The 27194-nt window shown below is 32.6% G+C and overlaps 1 protein-coding gene across 3 annotated transcripts in view; it reads left to right on the top strand.

Moving 5' to 3' along the window:
- Window positions 1–27194, top strand: part of SIM2 (SIM bHLH transcription factor 2) — a 73471-nt gene that overhangs the window by 32215 nt on the left and 14062 nt on the right. For 2 of the 3 annotated variants that reach the window (XM_003763394.2, XM_031959238.1), the window contains exons 5-7: window positions 7186–7271; window positions 10484–10683; window positions 20295–20401. In XM_003763394.2, coding sequence (XP_003763442.1) covers window positions 7186–7271; window positions 10484–10683; window positions 20295–20401 — 393 coding nt within the window. Of the gene's footprint in view, window positions 1–6101; window positions 6300–7185; window positions 7272–10483; window positions 10684–20294; window positions 20402–27194 lie in introns of those variants that run through there. The other variant, XM_031959237.1, reaches the window with a different exon arrangement.

Raw genomic sequence — 27194 nt, 5'->3', positions numbered from 1 at the left:
ATAAATAATCCAGGAAGAAGAACAAAAATGCAAGCAGTTTACATTCATTTCCTAGTGTGGAACTCAAAGTTTTAAAAACAAATGTTAAAAATTGTTTTACACTTAACTGGGGAAAAATAAAATACTTAAAAAGAAACTGCTATGAAGAAGGGACCTCATGAATCTATCAGAGAAAGCTAAACAGCAGTTTTGTTGTTTTTTTTTTGGGGGGGGGGGACAATAGCTTTTTATTCTCAAAATACATTCTAAGATAGTTTTTAACATTCATCCTTGCAAAACTTTGCATCCAAATTTTTCTCCTTCCCTTCCCCTCACCACCCTCTCCTAGACAGTAAAGCATTCAATATATTAAACAGCAGTTTAAAACGCTGTTTTGGGCCTCTGAAGTTTCCTCTTGAAAGCACTAATTAGGTGATGACTGCAGCAGCCATATAAAATCTACTAGGGATCAATTAAAATTTCATTGTCTGTAGGAAGTCTTTCTTAAAATTGTAGTGACCTTCATTTTTTAAGTTATTTCCTGTTTTTCTTATATATGGCTTACTTGTATATATTTGTTTGCTTGTTCTCTTCCCCATTAGATGGTGAGCTCATTGGGGCTGTCATTTGCTTCTTTTTTTTTTAATCCCCAGAATTTAGTACAATGGCTGATACACAGTGGCTGTTTAATTTATTGATTGTTGACTAAGAAGGGATCTAAAATGGCACAGAACCAATACATAGCTTTGGTTTGGAGAAGGAAAGAATAAGAAATTAGTTAAATTGATGATTTTTTAAAATCCTGTATCTCACAAGAGGAAGGCTGTGGAACTTAAAATTTGCCGCTTCAATAGGAATTCAAGAAATAATTATTAAACAGTACTAGGATTAATCAATCAGCAAGCATTTATTAAACACCAAACTTGGGGAAACAAGCATAAAATGAAAATAATCCTTCCTTTCAAGGACCTTACTTTCCAATGGGGGATACAACATATACATATATAGGCATAAAAAACACCTATACAAAATAGACACAAGAAAAGCACTTGAATGTGGTAGAGATTAGGAAAGGTCTCCTGCAGAAGATGATTCTTGAGGATGAAGGAAACCAGGGTCTCCAACAGGGTGAGGTGAAAAAGGAGATCATTCCAGGTGTGGTGGACAGCCTGTGAAAAGTCATGTATGTAAAGAATGGTGCATTTTGAAAGAACAGTAAGTTGAACAATATAGCCATATCCAAGAGTAAGTGGAGAGGATTAATGTATAAAAAGATCAGAGAGATAGAAGGAATCAAGTTTTAAAAAGCTTTAAATGACAGAGGGTTTACAATTGATTTTAGAGATAATAGGGAGTCAGTGAAGTTTAGTGTGTGTGTGTGTATGTGTGTGTGTGTGTGTGTATTGGAGGAGAGAGAGAGAATGGTGGTGATACAATCAGACGTGTGCTTAACAAAAATCACTGTTGACTGTGTACAGGATGGATAGGATGTTACTAAGGACGTGCATATTTATATATAGACTGTGGAACAGAACAGACAGCTGCCTTGAGAGAGTGTAGCTATATTCTTGCCTTGATGTAGATGGATAGATGAGATAATATGAGAAGTGCCTTTCTAATCAATGGGTCTGTAATTCCAAAGTACTTACAAAGTGAAATGTATTCCATTAATTTAAATTATGATAATAGAAGCAATATTTTCTTTAAAAATGAGGGATGGAATAGAGCATGGAACATGAAGTTCATTGTTTCACTGTAGTTTTATTTAAAGTTGGATAAAGAGAACAGGCATCTCAGGAAAAAAAAAACCCATAGCATTCTGGTGTTTGTTTCAGTATTGAAATTTTGTTATTTCCTCAAACAATGTTCTCTTTACTCTTCATACACACTTAATGCTTTTAAAATAATGTGTTATTTAAATCACATTTTGTTTTTTTCAGTCACTAAAAAACCCTTCCTTTTCTCCTCTTCTCTAGTTGAGAAGAAAAGAAAAACAAAATCCCTGTGGCAAATATGTATAATCAAACAAAACAGTTCATTATATTAGTAATTTCAAAAACAAATGGATGTATATATGCATATCTATATATGTGCACATATATGTAAATACATGTATTATCTATTTACATAGAGAGAGTATATTAAGGGAGGAATTAGTCCTAAGTAAAAACAAACTATGACTAAGGATGTACAAAAGTATTTATAGCACTTTTTAAGATGGCAAAGAATTAGAATCTTAGAGGGTACCCATCAATTGGTGAGTGGCTGAACAAATTATAGTATACCAATGTAATGGAATATTTTTGTGCCAAAGGAAATAATAAAGAGGATGGTTTGAGAGAAATTGGGAGGACTTGTATAAATTGATGCAGAGTGAAGTAAACAAAACCAGGAAAATAATTTATATAATAATAATATTGTAGAGACAGTTTTGAAAGACTTAAGAATGCTAATCAACCTAATAATTAACCATAATTTTAGAAGCTACCCAACTCATAATAGAGAGGTAAAGGATTCAGAATGTGTAAAATGAAACACATATAAAAATATACATAAGTACATGTGTGTGTATATTTTTCATACTATTCTCTCTGTATATATAAAATGTACGTATGTATCATACATAAATAACCTAATATAAGATAACTTTTCCTAACTTTCCTTTTTCTTTCCTCACCATAACATATTCCTCTTCTTGTTTCTTTTCATTCTCCTTTTAAAATCATCCTTCTATTATCAGCATAATAGAATCACTTCCAAGTCTTCTATCTAATTAAACTTTTTCTATGACCCTTCATTACATAGGAGTTAGAGGGAGCACATATATTACCTCCCCATATTAGAATGCAAGCAATTTGTCCTTGTTTAGTCCTTTACTGTTTTTCATTTTTGTTTAGCTTTTTATGTTTCTCTTAACTCTTAGGTTTTAACTTCTAAGTTCCTAAGGAGTTCTGGTCTTTTCATCAGGAGTGTTTGAAAGTCTTTGTTTCATTTAAGTATGTTTCTCCCCCATATAATACTCAGGTTTTTTGTTGTTTGTTATTTTGTCTTGTTATTTTTTTTGGCTAACTTATCCTTGGCTTGTAAGGATATATCCTTTAACCTACTGGAATCTTGTATTTCAGACTCATCATTTCTTTATGATAGTGGCTGATAAATTATGTGTAATTTTCACTGTGACTCCCAAGTACCTGAATTCTTTCTTTCTAACTGGTAGCAGTATTTTTTTCCTTTGACCTAGAAGCTCTGGATTTTTGCTATAATTTTTTTAATTGACATTTCTTTCAAGAGGTGACCAAAGAATTCTATTTCCATTTTTCCTCTGGTTCTAAGGGCATTTTTTTCTTAAGATTTCTTGAAATATGTCTAAGCTCTTTATTAAGTCATGTGCTTGAAGGTTTCAGGGTTTTCATGGCTTCAATCCAATACTTTTTGAATTTTTGTTTTCAATCTGTTTTATAGTTTTTGTTATGAGATACTTTATGTTTTTTTCTATTTTAAAAGTTTTTTTAAACTTTACTTAAATATTTATTTTTGTTTTGTGGTGTTATTGGCTTCTATTTAACCTATTATAATTTTCAGGAAATTGCATAGGCAAGATTTTGTACCTCTTATTCTAAACTGTTAATTCCTTTTCCCAAATCTTTTGATAGCTCTCATTTCTTTTCTATTTTTTAATTCCAGCACTCTGATTTCATTCATTAAAACATTTTAAAACTCCTGGTTCATCTTTTCTAGGAATTCTAGTTGAATTTTTGCCTAAACTTTGGGGTTTTTTGTTTGCAGATGCTTTGGTGGATTTGTTCTGAGCATCCTTATTATCAAAATTGCTTTTTGTGGTGAAACTTTTTTTTTTGTTTATTTGTTTGCTCATTCTCTCAGTCTATTTTCTGACTTTGAAACTGATTTTAGGACTAGCTTCTGCACATCGATGTACACTGGTCCTGTTGCTATACTCTTGGATTATCCCAGTTTTTCCAAAGGGATCTGATTTAGGGGAAAATCTGATTTCTGCTTTCCTGGTCTAAGTTCTGCTGGTGCTTGATCTGGATTTGGTTTTGAGCAGCAGTAGGATACATGGAACTGAGCCCCTATCAGCCACCTGGGAATCTCTGTTAGTTCAGAGTTCTTGTTGTTGATTGTGTTTCATTCTCAAAGAGTGCTGATGACATTAGGAAGGTAATGTCATGACTTAGAGGTGAATTGGATTTAAGAGAGTCAGAAAGGGCAGCTAAGTGATGTAGTGGATAGAGCACCAACCCTGAAGTCAGGAAAACCAGTTTAAAACTGGTCTCAAGACACTTAACACTTCATAGTTGTGTGACCCTGGGTAAGTCACTTAACCCTAATTGTCTCAGGAGAGAAAGAGTCAGAGCTGTGCAAAGTCACTCCCCTAGGCACAAGTTTCCTTCTCAGTTTAGTATGTACCTGTGAGCTGGAAATGGGTAGTATCTGACAATTGGCATCTATTCCCATACTTTATTCAGGGTAGAGCTTTGGAAGAGGTCTGGGACCTTGCTTCGCTCTTGAGCATAGTAGAGTATCCATCCTGAGTGTTCCTGGCCAGATTTTTCTACCACTCCCTGTCTTTCTATGCCTACTTGAAATGAAAAAATGACTCAATGTAACTTTTTAAAAAAAAATTTCTCAACAGAATTAGGTTTGATGTGTTTCCAGATCTGTTTGAAAGAGTTAATGGTAGGGGTAATTAGATTCTTCACACTTCTTGCTATTCTTTCACTTTGGCAGCACTATCCAATGAATTTTTTCCCCCGTAAGTAGAGATACAAACATGATAAATTAGAGCAGATGTTTTCCCCTTCCTGATCTCCCAGAAGTATCAAAAAATACTAATTTAAGATATTCACTTAGTTGGAAATAAAACCATGCAGCATTTTCTCCCACCTTTCCATTTCCAGGGTAGATTTTCTGAATTTAGACTGATTTCTATTGTTTTACTATAGTGATCAGATGTGTAAATAAGACACTTCACAAAATTCAATTATTAATTGCTGTGTGATGTTTTCTCTAGACATGGACTTCACATACACCGGTGAATATCTGGAATTGATTCAAACAGGCAGCTAGGATAAATAGAAGCCTTTATGCTGAAAGTATCCCAATCTAAACTCACAGCCAATGGAATTCTGAGTAAAATATTAAAGCCTTAGTGATAATGGGGATTTTTGAAAGTGAGAACCTTTAGATTCAGAAGACTTCATTCTTATCTGAAAGCTTAAAGAACTACCTTTCCACACTTTATAGTGACTTTTATTTAAAAAATTAATTTGTTGACTTATACTAATGACTAATTAAAAATTGGGAATATTTCCCTTGCCTAATGGTGACAAAATTTTGTATTTAAACCTCAGAATATATGTATCCTTTTTTTTAAGAGAATATGATTTGGGGGAATTGTTTGTAAATACTCTTGAAGGAAAACCAGTTTGACCAATTTAGTAGTGAGTATCAAAGCAATGGAGATGGGAATGGATGGTGGATCCTTTAGGCAGGTAGAATGACTCAAGTTATTATTGTGATGTAATGGAGTGCATTTAGTTCTTATTGCTACTTGGCATTGTGAGGTTATTTTTAGACTGAGATCTTGAAATTGTTTCCTCAATTAGCAGATGATATGTAACTATGTGGGGGAGAAAAGAAACAAAAATTACGATACTTACAAAATATCTACTATACTTGGAGAAATGAAATATTCCTGATGAAGGAAATTGTTGGAAAAATCACAGGATCAAATAATAATTCTATCATCTTGGAACTTGGACCCTAGAGATCATCCAAGCCATTTCACTTTACAGAAAAAGAAACTGAGGACCAGAGAAGTTAATCTTAGTTACTTGTCCAAACATATATAGCAGAGCTGAGATTTGAACCCAGGTTTTTTAACTAAAAAAATTGGTGCTCTTTCCATTCCACCCATACACCTATTATGCCATGTTAATCATATATTAACTTTTCAGAATATCCATTGGAAAGTCATATACTGAAGCTGAAGTTTAAATACTTTGGCCATGAGAAAACATAACTCATTGGAAAAGAGCCTGATGATGGAAAAGATTGAAGGCAAAAGGAAAAGAGAATGGAAGAAGATGAGATGAATAAATAGTGTCATGGAAACCATAAAAATTAACTTGGACAGACTTTGAAAGATAATGAAGAATTGATGAGTTTTGTGTGCTATAATGTTTTGAGGCAAGAAAAGCTGGACATGATTGGACAATTTGAACAACAATGTTCACCTTCCCCAAAATTGATGAAATGAAGTTACTGAGATGACAGACCTTTGGCAAAATTTGGGGCAGGTTACTACTTTACAATCTTTCTAGATGGGCAAAACTGATGAATGTCCCATAAGCTACTGGGCAAATATTTGACTAACCTCCAGGAGAAATCCATGTTTAACCCATACTATTGTTATTTCTTATTTTCATGCATAAAACCTTTTTTTCTAAAAGAGATCTTTACCCTCTTTCCAGCTTGGCATGCTTGAAAATTCTTGTTAACTACTTCAGAATGTTTTTTTAAAAAATAATTTGTAGAAACTAAAATGTAGTTATTCTCATATGCCCTTGCACACTCTGAAAATCTCCCTTGAGAACTAAAATTTTCCATGTCTATAAGATAGCTATCTCACAGCAAGCATGAAAGGGGAAAGAAGCAGTTTGAAAATTCTTACTTCTAGGAGTTTGTTTTCAGGATAAAAAAAAAAGGGGAAGGGCAGCTAGGTGGCACAGTGGATAGAGCACCAGCCCTGAAGTCAAGAGGACCTGAGTTCAAATCTGATCTCCCTTAACACTTCCTAGTTGTGTGACTCTGGGCAAGTCACTTAACCCCAATTTCCTCAGCCAAAACAACAAAAAAAAAGATATGAATTATAATAAAAATAATAATACAAAAAGATATAAATTATAACAAAAATAATACAAAATATATTAAATATAACAACAATAATAAAACAATATAGAAATTTCTTTCTTTCTTTTTTTTTTTCTTTTTTTTTTTTTTTTTGCAGAGGCAATTGGGGTTAGGTGACTTGCTCAGGGTCACACAGTTAGGAAGTGTTAAGTGTCTGAAGCCAGATACAAATAATGAAAAATGCTAAGGAAAAGAAAAAAGAAAGAAAAAAAAAACACTGGTGGTAAATATGTATATTTTTCAAATTGCAACTGATTTATTTTCTGCTTTCAGAGTATGAAATAGAGAGGTCATTTTTCCTTCGGATGAAGTGTGTCTTGGCAAAGAGGAATGCTGGATTAACATGCAGTGGCTATAAGGTAGGAGAATCCACCTCTTGTTGAGTTGAAAGAGTAGGGTTTTGGTTGTTTCATACTCAGGTTTTTACTTTGTTCCACATTTAAGAAAATTTAGTACACAAAGGCAAACTTGAAAACCCCCCAGAAAATTAATGACATTGTGAGGGAGATATTAGAACTGTTTCTTAGTACCAGTATTATTAAAAACGAGTTGTAAAACTGATTGTAATCCTTAAAAGAGTGGAAAGAACAGAATGGTATTGGGATTGGCAACTAAATGAAAGTTTAACTTTATATGTGAACATTATCAATTAATCGATCAATCAGTACTTATTGATTATAGTAGAACATGGTAGTTACAGAATACAAGATTTTTTCAAAGCACAGAAAAAAAAGTAGTCTTCAATCTTAGGGACTGGAAGTCAAAGTCAAAGTCCAATATAGTTGGAACATTGGGTTTCTAGTACCTTTTTGACGAGATTTCCTCACCTATTTCTTCACTTAAGGCAGATTTCTTTTTAGAGAGCACTATAGAAATGTGCTCAGTCTAACTTGTGACAGATTTGTGAAGTAGGTGAAGTTTGTTTTTAGTGCACTGACCTTTTCTTTCTGAACCTTTTCCTCCCATTTTAGGAACTCTTCACCTCTAGAATTCATTTCTGTTATGCTTTTGTTCGCTCTTGTCATAGTAGAAATAAAGCTGACATATAGGATTTAAAGTGTTTTTTATTTCCTTCTCCCAGAAGAATTTATATATTTTTAAAATGGATCTGAAGGATAGGACAATGGGTAACTTAACGGGAATAATGTTATATATATAACCACTTATGAATTTGTTTAGCCCCGTTCAAAACCTTATCAAGTAACCCAACTTAAAAATAACGAAATTCTAAAAGTAAAGGAAATCTTTCATCATTCTCTCCTCCCACCCCCTTCCCAGTTCCACCCAAACATTTCAAACTCTCAATTCCATGATATTCTAGGGAAAATATTCACCCATAATTTCTACAATTTAGTTAAGAACCTCCCGTATAAGAAAGAAGCAAGTATTAGAATACTTGATATTCTATAATTACTGTATTTTTTATTTGTAAATTGTAACTTTTCTTTTTCTCTGGATTGCCCCAAAGTTCTACAGGTTAATCTAAATTTTACACTAACAAAAAATGAGAGTGAATACAGTTACATGCACACACACACACACACACACACACACACACATTCACTTGATGCTTCCTGTAGCTGTAAAGAATATTGGATTGAATATCTGAAAGAGCTTGTCTCTAGTGCTTGCTTTGTCAGTAACTAGTGTGACGCCAGGCAAGTAAGCCTCTGGGCTTAAATGTCCTTATCCTGTAAAATAAAGGGATTAGACTAAACCTAAGGTCCCTTTCAGGCTTAGCATTTTAAGATTCTATGTATATATATATTCAGAAAACGGAAAATGTCTTATGAACATGGTGTTTCAAATAATAAATTAATATTTCCTCTGAAGTTATTTGATATTAGATCAGTTTTATTAGTACAAAAAAAACCCTAAGATAAGAAAACAGATTATAACTCTTCTATAATTTAAAGCCAGAGTTGTCTTAGATTTTCCTGAGTCTGAGTACAGCACTATATCCATGATGCATTATAATGTAAACCTATTATGTCCATAGATATACTATTAAAATGGTATATCTTTCACATAAATCTATAGTCTGGCTATCAAATTATTCTTCTGTTACATAAAATTAATTACATATTATCCTTAATTTTGTAAAATTAATTTAACATGATGCCTTAAATAATGTAACCCTTTTTGCTTTATTATAAAATTAAAATATATAATAGATGGAAGTGTAAGAATGGTTTAGTTTCATTGCTTTTTGTTTTTAATATGTGGGCTGATGGAGAGAGAGACATTAAAGAAATTGCACATGTTTTATCCTAAATGTTTTGATATTTTAAACCTGTTAACTTTGTGGCAAAAGTAAACTATCCAGGTTGAGCTGCCAAGAAGGCAGTTGATAATATGAATTTCGAACTTTGGGAAGAGTTTAGAGATGGAAATATAGATTGGAAATTATTTGCATAGATCTGATCATTGATGCTGCAAAAGTAATGAACTCACAAAGGGAGAAAGTTGAAACTCCTGAAATACCTAGTTTTAAAGGTCAAAAAGAGAATGAGGAATCAGAAAAGGAGATCGAGAAAGAGTTATTGACAAAAAGAAAATCATGAAAATTCATATCACAGAAACCAAAGAGGAGAAACTATACAAAAGTATTTTCCACACAATTCACAAACAATTATGTAGAAAACAGGTGGAAAGAAAAGGTCCATAAAGTCTTGTGAAATATCTTAGGGAATCACTTCCACTGAGGCAGAGAGAGTAGACCTTGAAAAAAGGATAGGATTTTAACAAGTTGAAATGAAGAACAAAGTAAGGTAAGAATTTATCAGTTACTCTGATCTTAACAGAAAGAGATCACCAGTAAATGTTAAAATTGATGAATTTATTCCCACAACTTTCTTTGCAATTTTGAAAATGTGTCAGCAATTCATTATCTATTTCATCTAACTGATTTAGTCAGTAACGGATTCCAAATTCCAACAACAATATTACTTTGATCCTTTTTCCTTTTATCCCTTAATCCTTTTTTTTTTTTTAAATTAATGTCTTTTGATTTCTTCATCACAGTCACTTCCCAAAACATCACTTTCCCCAGCCCTTACTGGGTAACAAAATCAACTTACATAATGATCTCATCTGATACTATGTGTGACATTCCCTACCTTTGTACTCAGAAGAGTTTTTTTTTTTTTTTTTCCATCTATCTTCTGGAAACAAGACTGATTTATTTAATATGAGTTCAAATGCTTTTTGATGCTGTTTTCACTTACAATATTATAGCTATTGGGGATATTGTCTTGGTTTTGCTTTCTTGACTCTGAATCAATTTATATAAGTATTCATATATATATATGCATATATGTATATATATGTGTTTCTCTAAATAGTCATTTCTTACAACACAGTAATATTCCATTACATTCATACATTGTGACCACTTCCTATAATAAATGGATCACATCAGAATATTGGAAAGTCCAACATAAAATGGTGCTTAAAAAGGAACATTATATTAACTTAAGAGGAAATTAATAGGCTCAGAATCATAGTGAGAATGTTCTATCTTCTTATCCCTCTGCTTCCAAATGCTTTATTCTCATTTCTCTTGTACCAGGTCATTCACTGCAGTGGCTATTTGAAGATAAGGCAATATATGTTGGACATGTCCTTGTATGACTCCTGTTACCAAATTGTGGGGTTGGTAGCTGTTGGTCAGTCTTTGCCTCCCAGTGCAATCACAGAGATCAAACTTCATAGTAATATGTTCATGTTTAGGGCAAGTTTGGACCTAAAGTTAATATTTCTGGATTCCAGGTAAGCAGACATTTTCTACTTTCATTTCAAGGCATTATTATTGTTGAAATTGTCTAAAATTGTCTAAAAGCCACAACATATTAAGCCAAGTTCTATAATCAGAGTGCAAATTGAGCCTAAATTTAATTTTTAAAAACTGAATACACTGATTTATTATTCAGGCAATAATTTATTTTGTTTAATGGTCTTAAGTGTCTTTGTTTTATGTTTATTTCTTAACCGTGTCTGAACTCCATATGATTTATTGAGGAAACAATGAATTTTATGATTTGAGGCCCATCAAATCAGAATATGAAGTTTTTAACTATTTCTACTATGTCAAAGTTTATGTATAATATGTACTCTGACAGCTTCACTCCCATAATTCCATCAACTCACATTCTTGCCCCATACAATAAAAAACCCCATCACATTAGACATATATGGATGTTGAATTGTATGCTCTGGGGGGCACCATGTGCTTCCTGATTCCATATAAATTCAATCATCATTCTATCACAATCACAATGAGTGACATGGCATATTGTTATTCAGCTCCAGCTTCTAACATAACCCCAGAAAGAATTTGCTTTTCATTATTCAGAAAGGAAGAGGAGGATCATGATTGTACTCTTTAGTTTCTATTCTAATTTGTTTTTAGTCTTTCATCAATCATGTGTTCATACTGCTACTCATGCACAGACTACAAAAGGTAAAGAAAACTGGTTTAATAACATAGGATTTTCATATATGTATTTGATAATCTGAAGCTCTCAGCTATATTTGCTCCTAAGTGTCAGTGTTTGTTTTCTTCTGGTGTTATCTTAGTTCTAATGTCTGTGGAATTCTGGACAAAACATTTACATCCAAATTAGTCCTACCAGGCCTACCAACCTACTTAGCCAGTGCTGTTACTTCTCTCTGGCAAGCATCAATACTAATCCACTTTGGCACTGGTCAAGATATGTCTATGGGCAATTATCAGTGTTCTCAAGGAGTTTTACTTTATATGCATAATCTTTGAACTTCTTAATTATAATCTACTTCAAAGTCACAAAGTAAAGTTTATGGACAGGATAGTGAGATTTACTGTCAGTCAAACTTGTGCTGGCAGTACAATTGGCTATCATTTTCTTGATAAAGTAGGAAGAACAAAAGGTTTATTGGGTTTGCATGGTAAGGCAGCTGATTTCAAATCTTTGAAAGCTTTCTCATATTTGTTTGTATATTTTTTTCAAAAAGGTTTTTTTGTTTCTCCTGCCTTTTTTGGCTTTGACTCTCTGCAATTATATGTGTATTAGTGAAGTCATCAAATGATTTAATAATAGTGGCATAGTCTTAAAATTTTTAATTTTTAAAATTTTAATTTTCAATTCCAATTCTTTTCCTTTCTCCACCCCTCCCTCGGTATTGAGAAGGCAAGAAATATAATATCCATTATGAATATGAAGTTATGCAAAACATTTTCACATTAGCTATGTTGCAAAAAATAAATATGAAAATAAATGAAAATAAAATAAAAACATATTTCCATTTACACTCATAATTCATCAGATCTTTCTCTCTGAAGGTACATAGCATTTTTCATCATGAATTCTTTGGAAATGTCATGGATCCTTGTACTAATCATAGCAAAATCTTTCAGAGTTGATTAGTATTACAATATTATTGTTCCTGTGTACAATGTTCTTTCCTCCAGATCTGCTTATTTCACTTCATGTCAGTCTGTATAATCCTTCCCAGTTTTTTCCGAAAACTTCCCCTTTGTCATTTATTATAATAACATTTTCCATCACCATCATATACTACTTCTTTAGCCATTCCACCATTGATAGGTATCCATCCCCTCAGTTTCCAATTCTTTGACATCAGTGAAAAAATTGCTATAGATTTTCTAGTACATAAAGATCCCTTTCCTTTTCCTTTAATCTTTTTGGGAAATATACATAAGAGTGGTATTGCTGGATCAAAGGTTTTTGATAGTTTAATACAGTTTTATGGCTTTTTAGGCATAAATATGAATTGTTTTCCAGAATGGTTGGACTAATGCAGAACTCCACCAAAAGTACATTAATGCACTTATTTTTTCCATATCCCCACCAGCATTTGTCATTTTCCTTTTCTGTCATCTTAGATAAATTGATGGATGTAAAATGATATCTGAGAGGTGCTTTAGTTTGTGTTTTTATAATCTTTAGGAATTTAGAATATTTTTCACATGACTTAATAGCTTTGATTTCTTCTTTCTTAAAACTATTTCTCATACCCTTTTACTATTATTATTTGGGGAATGATAATTATTTTTAATAAATTAGTTCAGTCCCCCATGTGTTTGACAAATGAGGCCTTTAACAGAAAAAATAGTTGTCAATATCCCTCCCTTCCCCCAGTTTCCTGCTTTCTTTCTAATTTTGGCTGCATTGATTTTGTTTGTGCAAATCCTTTTAACCTAATGTAATAAAAAATTATTCATTTTAGCTCCCATAATCTTCTCAATTTCTTGTCTGGTCATGAATTCTTCCTTTATCAATAGAGCTATTCATGCAATTTTTTCTATGTGTCTCTAATTTGCATTTGCTATAACTCTTTACACCCCAAACAATCCATTTTTAACTTATCTTGGCACACATTCTGAGATGTTGGTCTGCTTTTTAGTTGTTTTTTATTGGAGTTTTTGCAAATATTGAATTCTGGCTCCCCAAACTTGAATCTTTTCATTTACCAAACTGTGGTCTTTTACTTCTACATATTATACAACATATCTATTCCATTTCTTAGCCAGTAATACCCGTCCCAGAAAAATGTCTAAATCTCTCTGGATCCTTGGGTCTTTGAACTTCAGGATCCTTTTTTAGTTACTTAGAGTCAGAAAGAGTAGCCACTGAATTTAAACAACATGATTCTGAAACCTTAGATAATTTTATACAAAAAATGTCCATTTTGACCTCTTTATTCTGTCACTTTTGCTCAGAGAAGTGGAAACAAGTGGGAAAAAAATTCCAAAGTCTAGACTTAGATCATTTAGCAGAGTTCCCTACTGTAATTGATTCTGAGGAACAGGTTACTATTTCTCTTTAGGGTGGGAGGAGTCTTAAGTTCTATTCTACTTCTCTAGGGAGAATCTCTATCTACCTTTGGCAGATAGAAAAGATCCAGAGAGTGGGTCATTCTTTTTAATACCTATTTCTCCATGACTCTGAGTCTATGCTTCTTTTCTTAGTGGTCAGTTCTCTAAACTTAAGCTGTGAGGTAGGTTCAATCATCCTTCAGCTATCACTGGGAAAAGTAATAAGGGACCATGCAAGATTTTCTTTGTTACCCAAAGCAACAAGTCTTTCTTTTTTGAACTACATGTTTCTCACAACCTGGTCAGGACATTCCAGGGGATGCATTCCAGCTAGAAAAGAGCAAATATTACTCCCCATTATAGTAGGATAATTTTCTCTAGAAAAGACTGTGATTTTCTAAGTGATGCTGAATAAATCTTTGTTGTTTAATTGAATTACCAATTTAATTCAGAAGGGAATAATACCAAAGTCTTCCTAAGAGGAGTCAAAAAGGGAGTCATAAAAGTCCATTTCTTTTTCTTACAAGATTTCATGGTGGGAAATTGACTTCTAAGTCATTTCTGAGTTCCAGCATGTTAAGAGCAAAGTCTTTCCCCCCCCTCACTTTTCACGAACTTTGGTCCTTTAAAGGAATTTAGTTGAGGTTGCCAGAAGTGAAATGAGAAAAAAAGAACAAATTGAAAACAATGTTCAGCTTCTTTTGCAGATTGTAAATTATATTGATTTCACCAGGCCAATGTACCAAGAACAGAGTAGGAACAACTGACCTAGGGAGAGGAATAGAGAAATCAGACCTTTAACAGATTCTGCTTTTAAAATTACAATGCCTATAGAGCCAGAGCACAGGGCAAAGGCTGGAAGATACAGTTAAAGTATATTGTCTATCTCTAAAGAAGCTGGAATAGTGGCACATTGGCTGTCACAGAACCAGTTGGCAGTTATTAAGCATAATTCAAAAACTGAAATTTGGTTTAAAAGGATTATATGATATTTCATTTTGAAACTATAGTTGGTACTTCTGCTGAGTGGCTGAATTACATTATGTTTGAGATTTGGCAAATTCCTCTGATTTTAGAGGTTCAGAAAAACCTTTAGGGATACTCTTTCCCCTTTAACTTTTAAGCCTATATGTATTTTAATGGGAAACATAATCCATGTGTTTTTGATTAATTTACATTTATAGGGTGGTTGTTCTGTAACTTGATTTCCAACTTAGTTGAAGGAGCCTCTTTGACTCACAACTCCTTGATTTATTTTGCTTTGTTTCTTTAAGTCAGACATTTAAATTTTCTACCACACAGAGAAGAAATAGGACTTAGAATCTATTCAACTTTACTAGGCCTTGAATGTGGTGATCAGAGTTCTCTTTCCTTTCTTCCCTGACACCCTCCATTACACCTCTCTATTGCAAAGAAATACTATGAAAGTATAAACAAGGAATAGTGATCAATTTCAATGATCAATCAATGAAGACATGTCTTCAGATATTTACAATTACAATCACAACTGAGATGCAAACAGAAAAAGAAATGACTTAAAGAATCAAATGGGATCAAGCTCTCAACCTATTTAATTTGCAGCTAACATTTGAACATTCCACTAATTTCCTGAATGGAAAGGTCACGTGATAATTTCTTTCAGGAATATTCATTATGAGACTACTTAATTTTATCCCCTTTAGGTGATTTCTTTTTCTCCTCTTCCCTCACTACCCTGTTTTGCAGCTTAGTTTTTCATAACCCAGAGACTGATACCATTGCATAACAAAACTTTTAAATGTAAAGTATATTAAAGATCTAAGACTTTGGATTTTTATAGTGCCAAAAGTATTTGTTTCCTTCAAGAATTCAAATGGGTAATTAACATAAATAGATAATTAGTTTATAAAGAATTACATAATCATTAGAACAAATGTTTACATATTTATTTAAGGTATATTTTTCTTTTTCTCTTTGGTTTTTACTATATTAATATTTTCTGAGGCATTGATTTGTTTATTTTAATTCAAATGTATTTTATTTTATTTTCTGTCCTAAATTTTTACCTTATACCTTTTCACCCAATGAGAAGACAAAAAAAAATTACTAATTAATTAATTATATATTGAGTTAAAAAATTATGAAGTCATGTGAAACGATAGAGAGAGAGAGAGAGAGAGAAAATGAGAGAGAAGGAGGGAAGGAGAAAAAGAAGGAAGGAAGGGAAGGAGGAAGAGAGGAAGGTACAGAGGAAGGAAAGAGGAGAAAAAGAAAGAGAAGAAAATATGTTTCAATTTGTACTCCAAATCTATCACCTCTTTATCTGGAGATGGAAAGCACATTTCATAATGAGCTTTGGAATTTCAGTTATTCATTATGCTGATCAGAGTCTTTCAAAGTCTTTCAAAGCTGATTATGTTTACAATATTACTGTTAAAATATAATTTGTTCCCTTGGTTTTGCTCACTTCATTTTTCATCAGTTCATACATGTCTTCCCAAGTTTTTTTGAATACATAACCTTCATCATTTCTTACAGCAAAATAATATTCTATCACATTCATAGAATATAACTTATTCAACCATTGTCCAGTTGACAGGGATATCCTCAATTTCCAATTCTTTGTCATCACACACACACACAAAAAGATCTGCCATTTCATACATGTACGCTTTTCCCTTTTTTTCTCTGATCTTATCCAGGTCAAAGGATTTAAAAGTTTTGGAAGCATAGTTCTGAACTACTTCTACAATCACAGACTACTTCACAGATCCATCAATAGAGTATTGTTCTATTTTTCCGCAATCTCTCCAATCTTTCTCATTTTAATTTTTTTTTGGTTGTCTTAGCCAATTTGATAGGTGTGAGTTGATATCTCAGAGTTGCTTCAATTTGCATTTCTATAATTATTAGTGATTTAGAGCATTTTTTCCCTTATATATGCTTATTGTTAACTTGGATTTCTTCCTCAGAAGACTGCTTGAGACATTCATATGTGAACAGCAGGTGTCACTGTGGAACAAATTTGTCTGAAGAGTTTACTCTCCTTCCTAGTGCAGAAATAATAAATGAATAAATAATGACTAGCACTGTGTGCTAGGCACTGTGCTAAGCATTTGTACCTGTGACTAAATATTGGTCATTTGGTTTTCACAATAACTCTGGAAGGTAGGTGCTAGTATATTATTATCCCCATTTTACAAATAAGGAAACTGGGACAAACAGGTTAAGTGACTTGTCCAGGGTCATACAACTAGTAAATTGCACAACATCCAAGGCTAAATTTGAACTTGAGTCTTTCTGTCTCTTGGCCCATGGCTCTGTCCATTATGGCTCCTAATTCCTCTCCCTAAGTAGTCCAGAAGTCCCTCCCTATCTTTTCTTTGGTACACCTCTTTATACTGCATCACTTCTCTTTGCATCAAGGATTATTAGATTTCCTTAAGCATTTATATTAGCATTGAAAGGACCTGGATTGGGGCATATCAATGGCATCTCCATAGCTTAACAACAAAATTTTTTGGATCCATAAGGATCCTTTTCTCCTTATTCATGTAGTCCTGGTTTCCCCAGGTCAGAATCAAATTCTAATCATCAGGACAGGGCCTATACTCATGACTTTTTTTTTTTATTATAGTTTTTTATTTACAAAACATATGTATGGGTAATTTTTCAGCATTGACCCTTGCAAAATCTTCTGTTCCAATTTTTCTCCTCTTTCCCCCAAACTCCCTCCCCTACATGGCAGGTAGTCCAATACATGTTAAATATGTTAAAGTATACGTTAAATCCAATATATGTATACATATTTATACAGTTATCTTGCTATACAAGAAAAATCGGATCTAGAAAGGAAGAAAAAAAAATCTGAGAAGGAAAACAAAAATGTAAGCAAACAAAACAAAGAGTGAAAATGCTATGTTGTGGTTCACACTCATTTCCCAACCCCTGATTTAAAAAAATATATATTTTTTTACTTAAGCTAGTTACTAGACTCTCCCAACAGAGAATAAAAATAATAATAATAACATTTATTTAGTGCCTACTATGTGCTTGGCATTGTGCTAAGTGCTGCACCAACAAACATTCAAAATTTATTATGGATTTTAATATGAAATGTGACTCAGGAAATAGTAACATTTTAAAGAAATAGCAAAGAAAATAGCATATAAAAACTTTGGCTTAGGAATGGGAAAGAGTTCTAGCCATTTTGAAGAGCAATCTGGAATCAGATCTAATATAATTAAACTACCTATACCCTTTGACCAGCAATACCACTATTAGGTCTGCTTCCAAAGGTGATTGGAAAAAAGATTCTATATTTCTAAAATGTGCTATTAAAAATGATGAGCTCAGAGGCAGTTAGATGACTCAATGGATAGATCACTGGGCCTGGAACCAAAGGACCTGAGTTCAAATTCAACCTCAGACATAACACTTTCTAGCTGTATGACTTTGATTAAGTCACATAACCCCAATTGCCTTGAAAAAAAAAAAGAAATGATGAACTCGATCTTGGAAAAACTGAAAAGTGCATGAAATAATGAAAAGCAAAATGAGCAGAACCAAGAGAATATTGTATATGGTAACAGTATTATTATTTTAAGAATAACCGTGAGCAAATGAGTAATTTTGACTATTATAAATACCCAAATTAACTATAAAGAATTTTCTCAATTTTTAAAGGAGTAATTGCACCTGGAAGTTTCAGCCTGAATTCTTTGCTCCATTAAATGAAGGCAGTGACTTGAAGCCTACTCCACTCTCTCATGCAGGCAGACTTTTTGTTCCTTTTGTCTGTTCCTTTTGCCCTATAACAGAATAATTCAAAATCGTCCATGCCAGTGGAATTTCATCTCCCAGGCTCAAACCTCATCATATGTCTTTCAGGCATTAAAAGGAATATTGTGTCTATGAACTACAAATCCCAGGAATCCAGTTAGATTTCAAAGTTTATGCCATCCATGGAAATCAGTCTTGAACATCCAAAAACCCGTTGCCTACTCTGTGCAGAGAATTGGCTGGCATGAATAGTGAGAGATATCATCTCTGTCCCTGTAAAACTTAGAATCTATATAAGGGGCTCTTAAGCTTTTTTGTGTCATGAACTTCTCTGGCAGTCTGGAGAAAGCTCATTGACCCCTAAGAATTTGATCCCAGGTTAAGAATCATTGGTCTAATTAATGTATTGATTGTGGAAGTTATGAAATGATCCAACCATTCTGGAGAGCAATTTGGAACTGGCTATAAAATTATATATATATAATTTAATCCAGCAGTGCCCCTACTGGGTCTGTATCCCAAAGCAATCCTAAAAAAATAAATAAATAAAAATAAAAAGGAAAAGGGATTCACATGTACAAAAATGTTTCCAACAACTCTTTTTGTGGTAACAAAGAATTGAAAAATGAGTAGATGCCCATCAATTGGGGGATGGCTGAATAAATTATGGTATATAAAAGTAATGGAATATTATTATTCTATAAAAATGATGAACATGCTGATTTCAGAAAGGCCTAGAAAGATAAACATGAACTGATGCTGAGTGAAACAAGTAGAATCAGGAAACATTGTACACAGCAACAAGATTGTGAACAACAAATAACTAACAATGACAGATTTGGTTCTTCTCAGTGGGTTCAGTGATCCAAGGCAATTTTGGACATATAATACCATGTTCATCCTGAGAGAGAATTGCAGAGACTGAATATAAATCAACACATGCTATATTCACTTTCTTTTTCTTTTTCTTCTGTTTTTTTCTTGTGTATTTCTCCCCTTTTGTTCATTTTTTTTCTCCCAACATGATTCATAAGGAAATATGTAAAATAATGAAGCTACATATTTAACAAAAAAAATGTTTTTTGAATTTAACTGGAGAAAATAAAAATACAAAAATAAAAATCAATTCAACCTTGGTGGGAGGGGTCGTGGGGGAAAGAATCATTAGTCTAATAGGATGATTGCCAAGAAACAAAGTTCATAATAATGCAAGACAAGGACATTAATTATAAAACAGTGTTTTATGAGGTCACATGATCTGAAAAAGCTTCATGGAAAAGGTACCATTTGAGGTAGATTATTCAAGGATCAGTATAATAACAATGTGATATGGTTCTTAACTATTTAATACAATCACTAAACTTTTCTCAGTAATATTCAATATTCTCAGTAACATGAAAATATTCCCCAAAGCAGTCTTGAAATCAAATTCCCTTTTAGATTGATTGTATACTGTTAAAAATGGAGATTTCAGAAAATTAAAATCTTTCCAGAACCTTCCTGAAATATACTAAGCATTCAACTGTCAAATATTTTTCTGCATAGTGTTAGTTCTTAGATAAATTTAAATTCACTATGAAAAGGATGAAATTGGAAATTATGTTAAAGAATTCATTCCTTGGTCTCTGGACTAGAGTTCAAAAGTTTTTTCTTATAAAAAAAGATGGTTTTCAGGTTCCAAAGTCAACATAAGTTTCCACGTTTGGTCCTTTAACACTTGATTACTTAGCAAAATTAATATTGGTTTATTTAAAACCAAATCTGAAGAGCAATATTATTAATTTAGATAGCCTTCTTCTTCCAGGGTGACTGAACTAACTGGCTATGAACCACAGGATTTGATAGAGAAAACTCTCTACCATCACGTCCATGGCTGTGATATGTTCTATTTACGTTATGCTCATCATCTACGTAAGTAATACAGTATAGATGCTCACACATTTAAAATATTTTAATATTGCTGATTTTTGAATGAAGTAAACAAATCTATACACATCAAGAAAAGAAGTATTTTCCACTGGGGTAGAGGGATAAAGATAGGGAATAAGGAAATAGGTATAAAACTATTCTATGATGTACGTGTACATACCTCCAAATTTCAGAGTAAATGGGCTGGAATATGAAGAAACATTTAGTATAACCTCCTGTTGAACACTTCTATGTTATATAATAGTTTGTTTTCTTAAATATTAAGAAATAATGACAGTACTAATCTAAAGCCCTTAATCTTACCTGAATGAGTAACATTATTATTTAATCAAAGTTAAGGAGTCACTATTCTCTCAAAACCTCATTTCATTCTTATAAGACTTTTAGCAGTCAAAGACTCAATCAAGTTCAATAAAGAATCTTATTTATTTATTCCTTGAAACTCAAGAGTTTTTACTTGCATATGGTAACAGAACTGGGAGAGTAAATGCTTTTGTCATAGTTAAGAATAATATCCCTGGTTCACCTTTGACCAGATAGGAAGAAGGAATCTTTGGAGGAAGTGTTTAAAGGAAAAATAATTGGTTTGGGGAAAATATTTCTTTTAGGTGCACCAATATTGACATTGCTATTGTTTTGTTTAGACAAATAAAAAACTCTAACCTAGACTTTGTACCCTTAATTTATCTTGATGAAGGAGTTTTGTCTTTTGTTTCCTGAATACTATAGACTTACAAGATGCCCAGATCTGTAATGTAATGTAATACCAGCTACTCTGGAGGCTGAAGCTGCCAGAGCACTTGAGCTCTGGAATTCTGAGTTGTAGTATGCTAAAGCTTCTCGATTGTCTGCATTAAGTCTAGCAGTGTTATGTTGATCTCTTGGGATTATGGGGACTACCAGGCTGAGTAAGGGAGGACAAATCCTTCCAAGTTGAAAATGGAGCAATTCAAAGCTTCCATGCTAATCAGTAATTGGATCAAGCCTAGGGGTAACAAGTGGACATTCAGTTTGGATACCAAATTTCTAAAACCACATACATAATACATACACTATACATATATGTATATGTGTGTGTATAGCTTAAATTAGGAATTCCGATAACAACATGGCTTCCACCATGAAGCAACATATATAAATATTAATAAATTGTCTCTGACAAACATTGGCTAATTAAATGCAAAGTATAATTTTCCTTGTAAATTCACACACATATTCAAGTCCAAAATCTAGGTGATAATCTCAGAGACATATGTAGATTAGTTTACCAAGGAATAGGGAAAGGAATTCTTCCTTTCTATCTAGTGAAATGTAAACTCAAGAGATAATTCTTGAAATGAAATAAAAACATTTCCATACTCAGTTCTCTTATAAAAAAGATGAATTTCATTGAATCAGGATTCCTTTTTAAACTTGATTGAATCTTCTACTACCAGGACTGTTTCTGGCTTTTATGAGAATGAAATGAGGACTGCAGACTAGCATATTGGTTCCCTGACTTTAAGTACTGACAAAGTCTTTTCTTGATCTGCTGACATTATTAGATTTAGAAATTAAATTCCTGTGTTCTCTAGTCACAAATGAAAGCAGTTTAAAGGAAACAACAGGTTTTTCAGGGAAAAAAAAGAAATTTATACAAAGAGAAAGAAAACTGATTTGTCAATACAGGAGGAGCATACGAACTTCTGGGTTTGGAGTTCAGAAGTATTGAGCAAGTCACACTTCTCAAGGGCTTTTTCTGATCCCTCTCATTCCCTTCTCTTACTTTCCAAATGACTTTGTATTATTTTGTGTATATATACTGCACTTGCTTATTTGTGACCATGTTGTATCCTCTAAGTAGACTATATGCCCCTTTAGAACATGGACTGTGTTATTTTTGTTATTTCTATTCCAGTGTCTCCCAGTGCCTGAAACATAGCAACTAGTTCATAAATGTTTGCTGTGTTCTCCTGGTTCTTCCAAAAGCTAAATGAGGGTAGAAAACAATTTTTGAGTAAAGTTAAACCAATGATCTAATTCAGTGGTTTCCAGACATTTTTGATTCCTTTCAGTAAGAAAATATTGAGCATGGACTAAAATATATTTACATGAATAAATTATTTACAGATACTTTTGTACTAATATATGTGAACTATAAAGCATGCAAAAGAAATTTTAAAAAGAATAGGATAAGGTTAAATAAATAATATTTTAAAATATGTTTTTGCTCCCACCAAATTATCAAGAATTTCACATTATTAAATAAAATACTATTATTTAAAGTATTTGCAGTGAGAATAGTGCATCTATTTTTGCATGTCTTATTTTTAAACTTTTGATACAATAATTTAAAGGTCTGGTTCTAAGCTCAATTTATTTTGATGTTTGATTTTAATGATTGTCATAACCAAAAAGATAATTCACAAAGAAATATAGATTTGAATGAAAGAAGTGCATTGTTGGCTGTGCTTACTAAGTCATTATTCTTATTATTCTTCCCATTCCCTAGTTTTGCAGAGATTGTATTGAAATTTGGCTAGTAGATTTCCAACTTCCTTGATATTAGTCAATTGTTTTAATAAACTCATTGGAAACTATGATATTTTCAAATTAATACCAAATGTGTTAAACACACACACACACACACACACACACACACACAAAATACTAATCATAATCAGCTGTGAAAGAAAGACACAAAACAGTATGCTTAAAAATGGAAAAGGTGAAATGATGGTTGTAATTACTGTTTTTATTTACTATGTAATTTAACATATTCAAAATTATATATATATATATATATATATATATATATATATATATATATATATTTAGAATGAATGAGAACACTGGAATAAAGGCCAGGGCAAAAAAGATCATGATGGCATTGTAGACTTCACATACATACATAAATACATATATACATACATACACATATAAATACTACATCTAGCATAGTGATTGGAAACAAATTACATATAGTAGAAATAAATTATGGAAAATATAGTGGAATATATGAATACACAAACATATATATATATACACACAAACATATATATATATATATATACACATGTTTTCCAGGCATCAGGCTAGGCACTGTGAATACAGACAAAATTGAAATTGTCTCTTTCTTGTCCCTTTCTTAGTTAAATAGGAGAAAATTTTAAAAATCTACATAAAGTAAAAGCAAAGTCATTTTGGTACATGTGGGTGAAGACGCATTAGCATCTAGAGGGATCAGAAATGGTTTCTAGCAATAGACAACATTTATGGAAATTTGAAGAGAAAAGAAAAAGAGAAATGTGTATATACATGTGTGTATTATATGTAAATGTATCTTTACATTTTTAATGTTGCAAGAACATATTCTTCAGATTATAAACATTAAATATTTCTATCCTTAAAAATGTTAATAACAGTTAAAATTTAATATAAAATTAAATTTCTCATTGAACTCACTTATTGAAAACAAAATCTTAGTTTAACATATGACACAATTTATTCCTAGATTCTCCATATTATGTATTTATAATGGAATAAATCACTGAGTTTTTCTTTTTTTTCATTATCCTACACAATGAGTCCAACTCCAAATCCAACCATGAATACATAAAGGATTTGAGAAATATAATGTTGTAATTCACTTTCATTGAGGCTCAACATTCAATAAGAGGTGATATAGTTTCAACATTTGCCATTCTTTGAAGTGTGATAATTAGCAAATAATTATTAAGCATGCGAGGCACTGTGTTAAGTGCTGGGAATACAAAAAGAAGCAAAAGATAGTTCTGATCTCAAAGAGCTTACAGTCTAAAGAGAAAAAAAAGCAAAATAATCTACTTTGTTGTTGTTTAGTCATTTCAGTTATCTGACTTTTAGTGACCCCATTTGGAGTTTTCTTGGCTAAGATCCTGAAGTGGTTTGCCAATTGCCTTCTCCAGCTCATTTTTAAGTGAGAAAGTTGAGGTAAACAGCAAGTGTTTGATTTGATTTGAACTTAAGAATCGTCTTGACTCCAGGACTGGCATTATATCCATTGTACCACCTGTCCAAAATAACATATACATACAAAATAAGCTATGTATATGATAAATAGTAAGTAATTAACAGAGGGAAATCACTATGAGATTTAGTTGGGACTTAAAGGAAATTAGGGAGTTCACTTGACTGAGCTGAAGAGGAAGAGTATTCCAAGCATGTAGGATAACCAGAGAAAATTCCTGGAACAACTAAGAACCAGTGCCTTAAAATGGAAGAGTATGTTTTCCTACCTATGAAAAGGTAGGAAAGGATTTTCAGTGATAAATAGAACATTTTTGTATTTGATCTTGGAGGCAATAGGGAGCCATTAGAATTTATTGATTAAGGGGGTTAATGTGGTTGAATCTTTTATTAAACAAAATCATGTTAGTGGCTGAATAAAGTATGGATTGGAATGGGGAGAGCCTTGAGACAGACCCATCAGGAGACTGTTACAATAAACCAAGTGTGAGGAGAGCCGGAGCTGCAGTAAAGGTATAGTAGTGATAAAAGTGGTATTCAAGAGCTGATGTAAAGGTGAAGTTAATACATCTTGGCAACAGATTGGATCCTTTAAAATAAAAATAGGCTTAATTTATTATTTTGGAATCAGATCTTATGAGTGTGGAAATTTCTCCTCTCCATCTACTTCCTCTCCTTGCTGTCCCTCTTCTCTTCCCCCTTCTACAGTTCCTTATTTCCACCCTTCTTCTCTCCACCCCCTCCTTCTTCTCTTCACCCCTTCCTCTCTTCTCCATGCAGTGATGCAATTCTGTGATTTATAGTCTTGAGAGTTGTCAAGAGGCACTAAGAAATTGTGATTTGTCCAAGGGGTAGAAAAAATGATCTGAACCGAAATTTCCCTGACTTCAAGATCAACTCACTATCCATTATTGCATTTTTATAAAGGTAAAAATCAGTTTTAGATAAAATTCAAATTCAGAAGAAAACAAATGGGAAAAAAATCATAAAATAGGAATTTTATATCCTGAAGGATCTTTGTGTATATGTATGAGGGGAATGGCTTTGCTTCAGTCATGAAGATTGTTGTTATTATAAGCTAAATGTGTATGTTTCAGATTTTTTTTTCAATTACCAGCTGGCAGAGTCATCAAATTCTTATATTTCCCAAAGTCATAATCCAATTCAATAAATATTAAGCACCTAATTAAGTTTTAGAGTAATTTCTTATTTTTATTGATATCTTCTAAAATATAACATTCCTTTCTCAATAATATTTCTTTCCTCTATTCCTTGTAAAACATTAATAAAAAGGGAGGGAAGTAATCAGTAAAGCTAACAATACCCCGAACTGTTCCTACTCCATTAATAAAAGGAAAAAAGACCTACTATGCTGAAAAATTGTGTTAGGTGTTGGGGATACATAAACAAAACCTTCCCTCAAGGAACTAACATTTTACTGGGAATGGGATAGACAGAATACATATATAGATACATACTATACGCATCAAAAATTACTGTGAAGCAATGTTTGGTTGGGAACTTGCTATTTTTAATCCTTTTCATGATAGAGAAAGCAAATTGTTTGCAGATCAAGCCTTTTTCCTCCAATAGGGTAACCTATGGTCATGGCATCCCTTTTGTCCCTACCTCTACCATTCCATCACTTAGACACAAGATTTGTCCAAGTTTTTTTTTTTTTTCAATTTAAGACAAAACTCATTCTTTAGCGTAGGTGGCACATTTGTCTCAAATAAGTCTTCTTGTTCTTTTAGGAGCTTACAAATTAACATTATTAATTAAAAACATTCCTATAAGATCTTTTAACATTTATAACTTTGGAACTCTCTTAAAGAAAACCAATCTTAATGTATTGGACAATGATTTAGCTCTCTGATCTACTTAGAATCTGTGTTTTTCCAGCTAGCCATTGTCATTTTCCATTTGCTTTTTTCTGACAGAGAATAGATATTCAAAATAAATTATTATTAAGAATAGATTTTTAAAGGGAAAAGGACTCACATGTGCAAAAATGTTTGTAGCAGCCCTTTTTGTAGTGTCAAGGAACTGAAAACTGAGTGGATGTCCATCAGTTGGGGAATGACTGAATAAGTTATGGTATATGAATGTTATGGAATATTATTATTCCATAAGAAAAGATCAGCAGGATGATTTCAGAGAGCCCTGGAGAGACTGAGATGAACTGATGCTAAATGAAGTAAGCAGAACCAAAAGAACATTATACACAGCAAAAACTAGATTATACAATGATTAATGCATATGAGATGATTCAAGCCATTTCTAATAGACTTGTGATGGAAAGAGCCATCTACATCCAGAAAGAGGACTGTGGGGACTGAATATGGATCACAACATAGTATTTTTATCTTTTTTATTGTTTTTGTTTACTTACTTTTTATATTACTTCTCATTTTTTCCCTGTTTGATCTGGATTTTTTTGTGCAGCATGATAAATGTGGAAATATGTATAGAAAAAAAAAGAATAGATTTTTATATAAAACCAAATCAGCAATAGAAGGAACTTTAAAGAAAGAGCAAGAAAAATGGTGGAGAATTGCCTGCTATCAGTAGGTACTGAATAAAGGTGTGGAGGAGAATTGATTACTACAGAACTGTCCTTACTGCTCACATTTTTACAGATTTATTTCTTAGCTCTGTCTCCCCTCCCTCTGAGCTGTGGGAGAAAGTGGAGAAACTTTCTTACTTGTGACTGGCCAGTTTCTCTCCCCTCAAAACTTCTTAGAATCTTCTTAGAGCTGGATGGAAAATCTGTTTCCCCAGGATTACA

This window comes from Sarcophilus harrisii, chromosome 3 (genome assembly GCF_902635505.1).
Source record: "Sarcophilus harrisii chromosome 3, mSarHar1.11, whole genome shotgun sequence".
Taxonomy (NCBI): Eukaryota; Metazoa; Chordata; class Mammalia; order Dasyuromorphia; family Dasyuridae; genus Sarcophilus; species Sarcophilus harrisii.
This window is presented reverse-complemented; position numbering and strand designations above follow the sequence as displayed.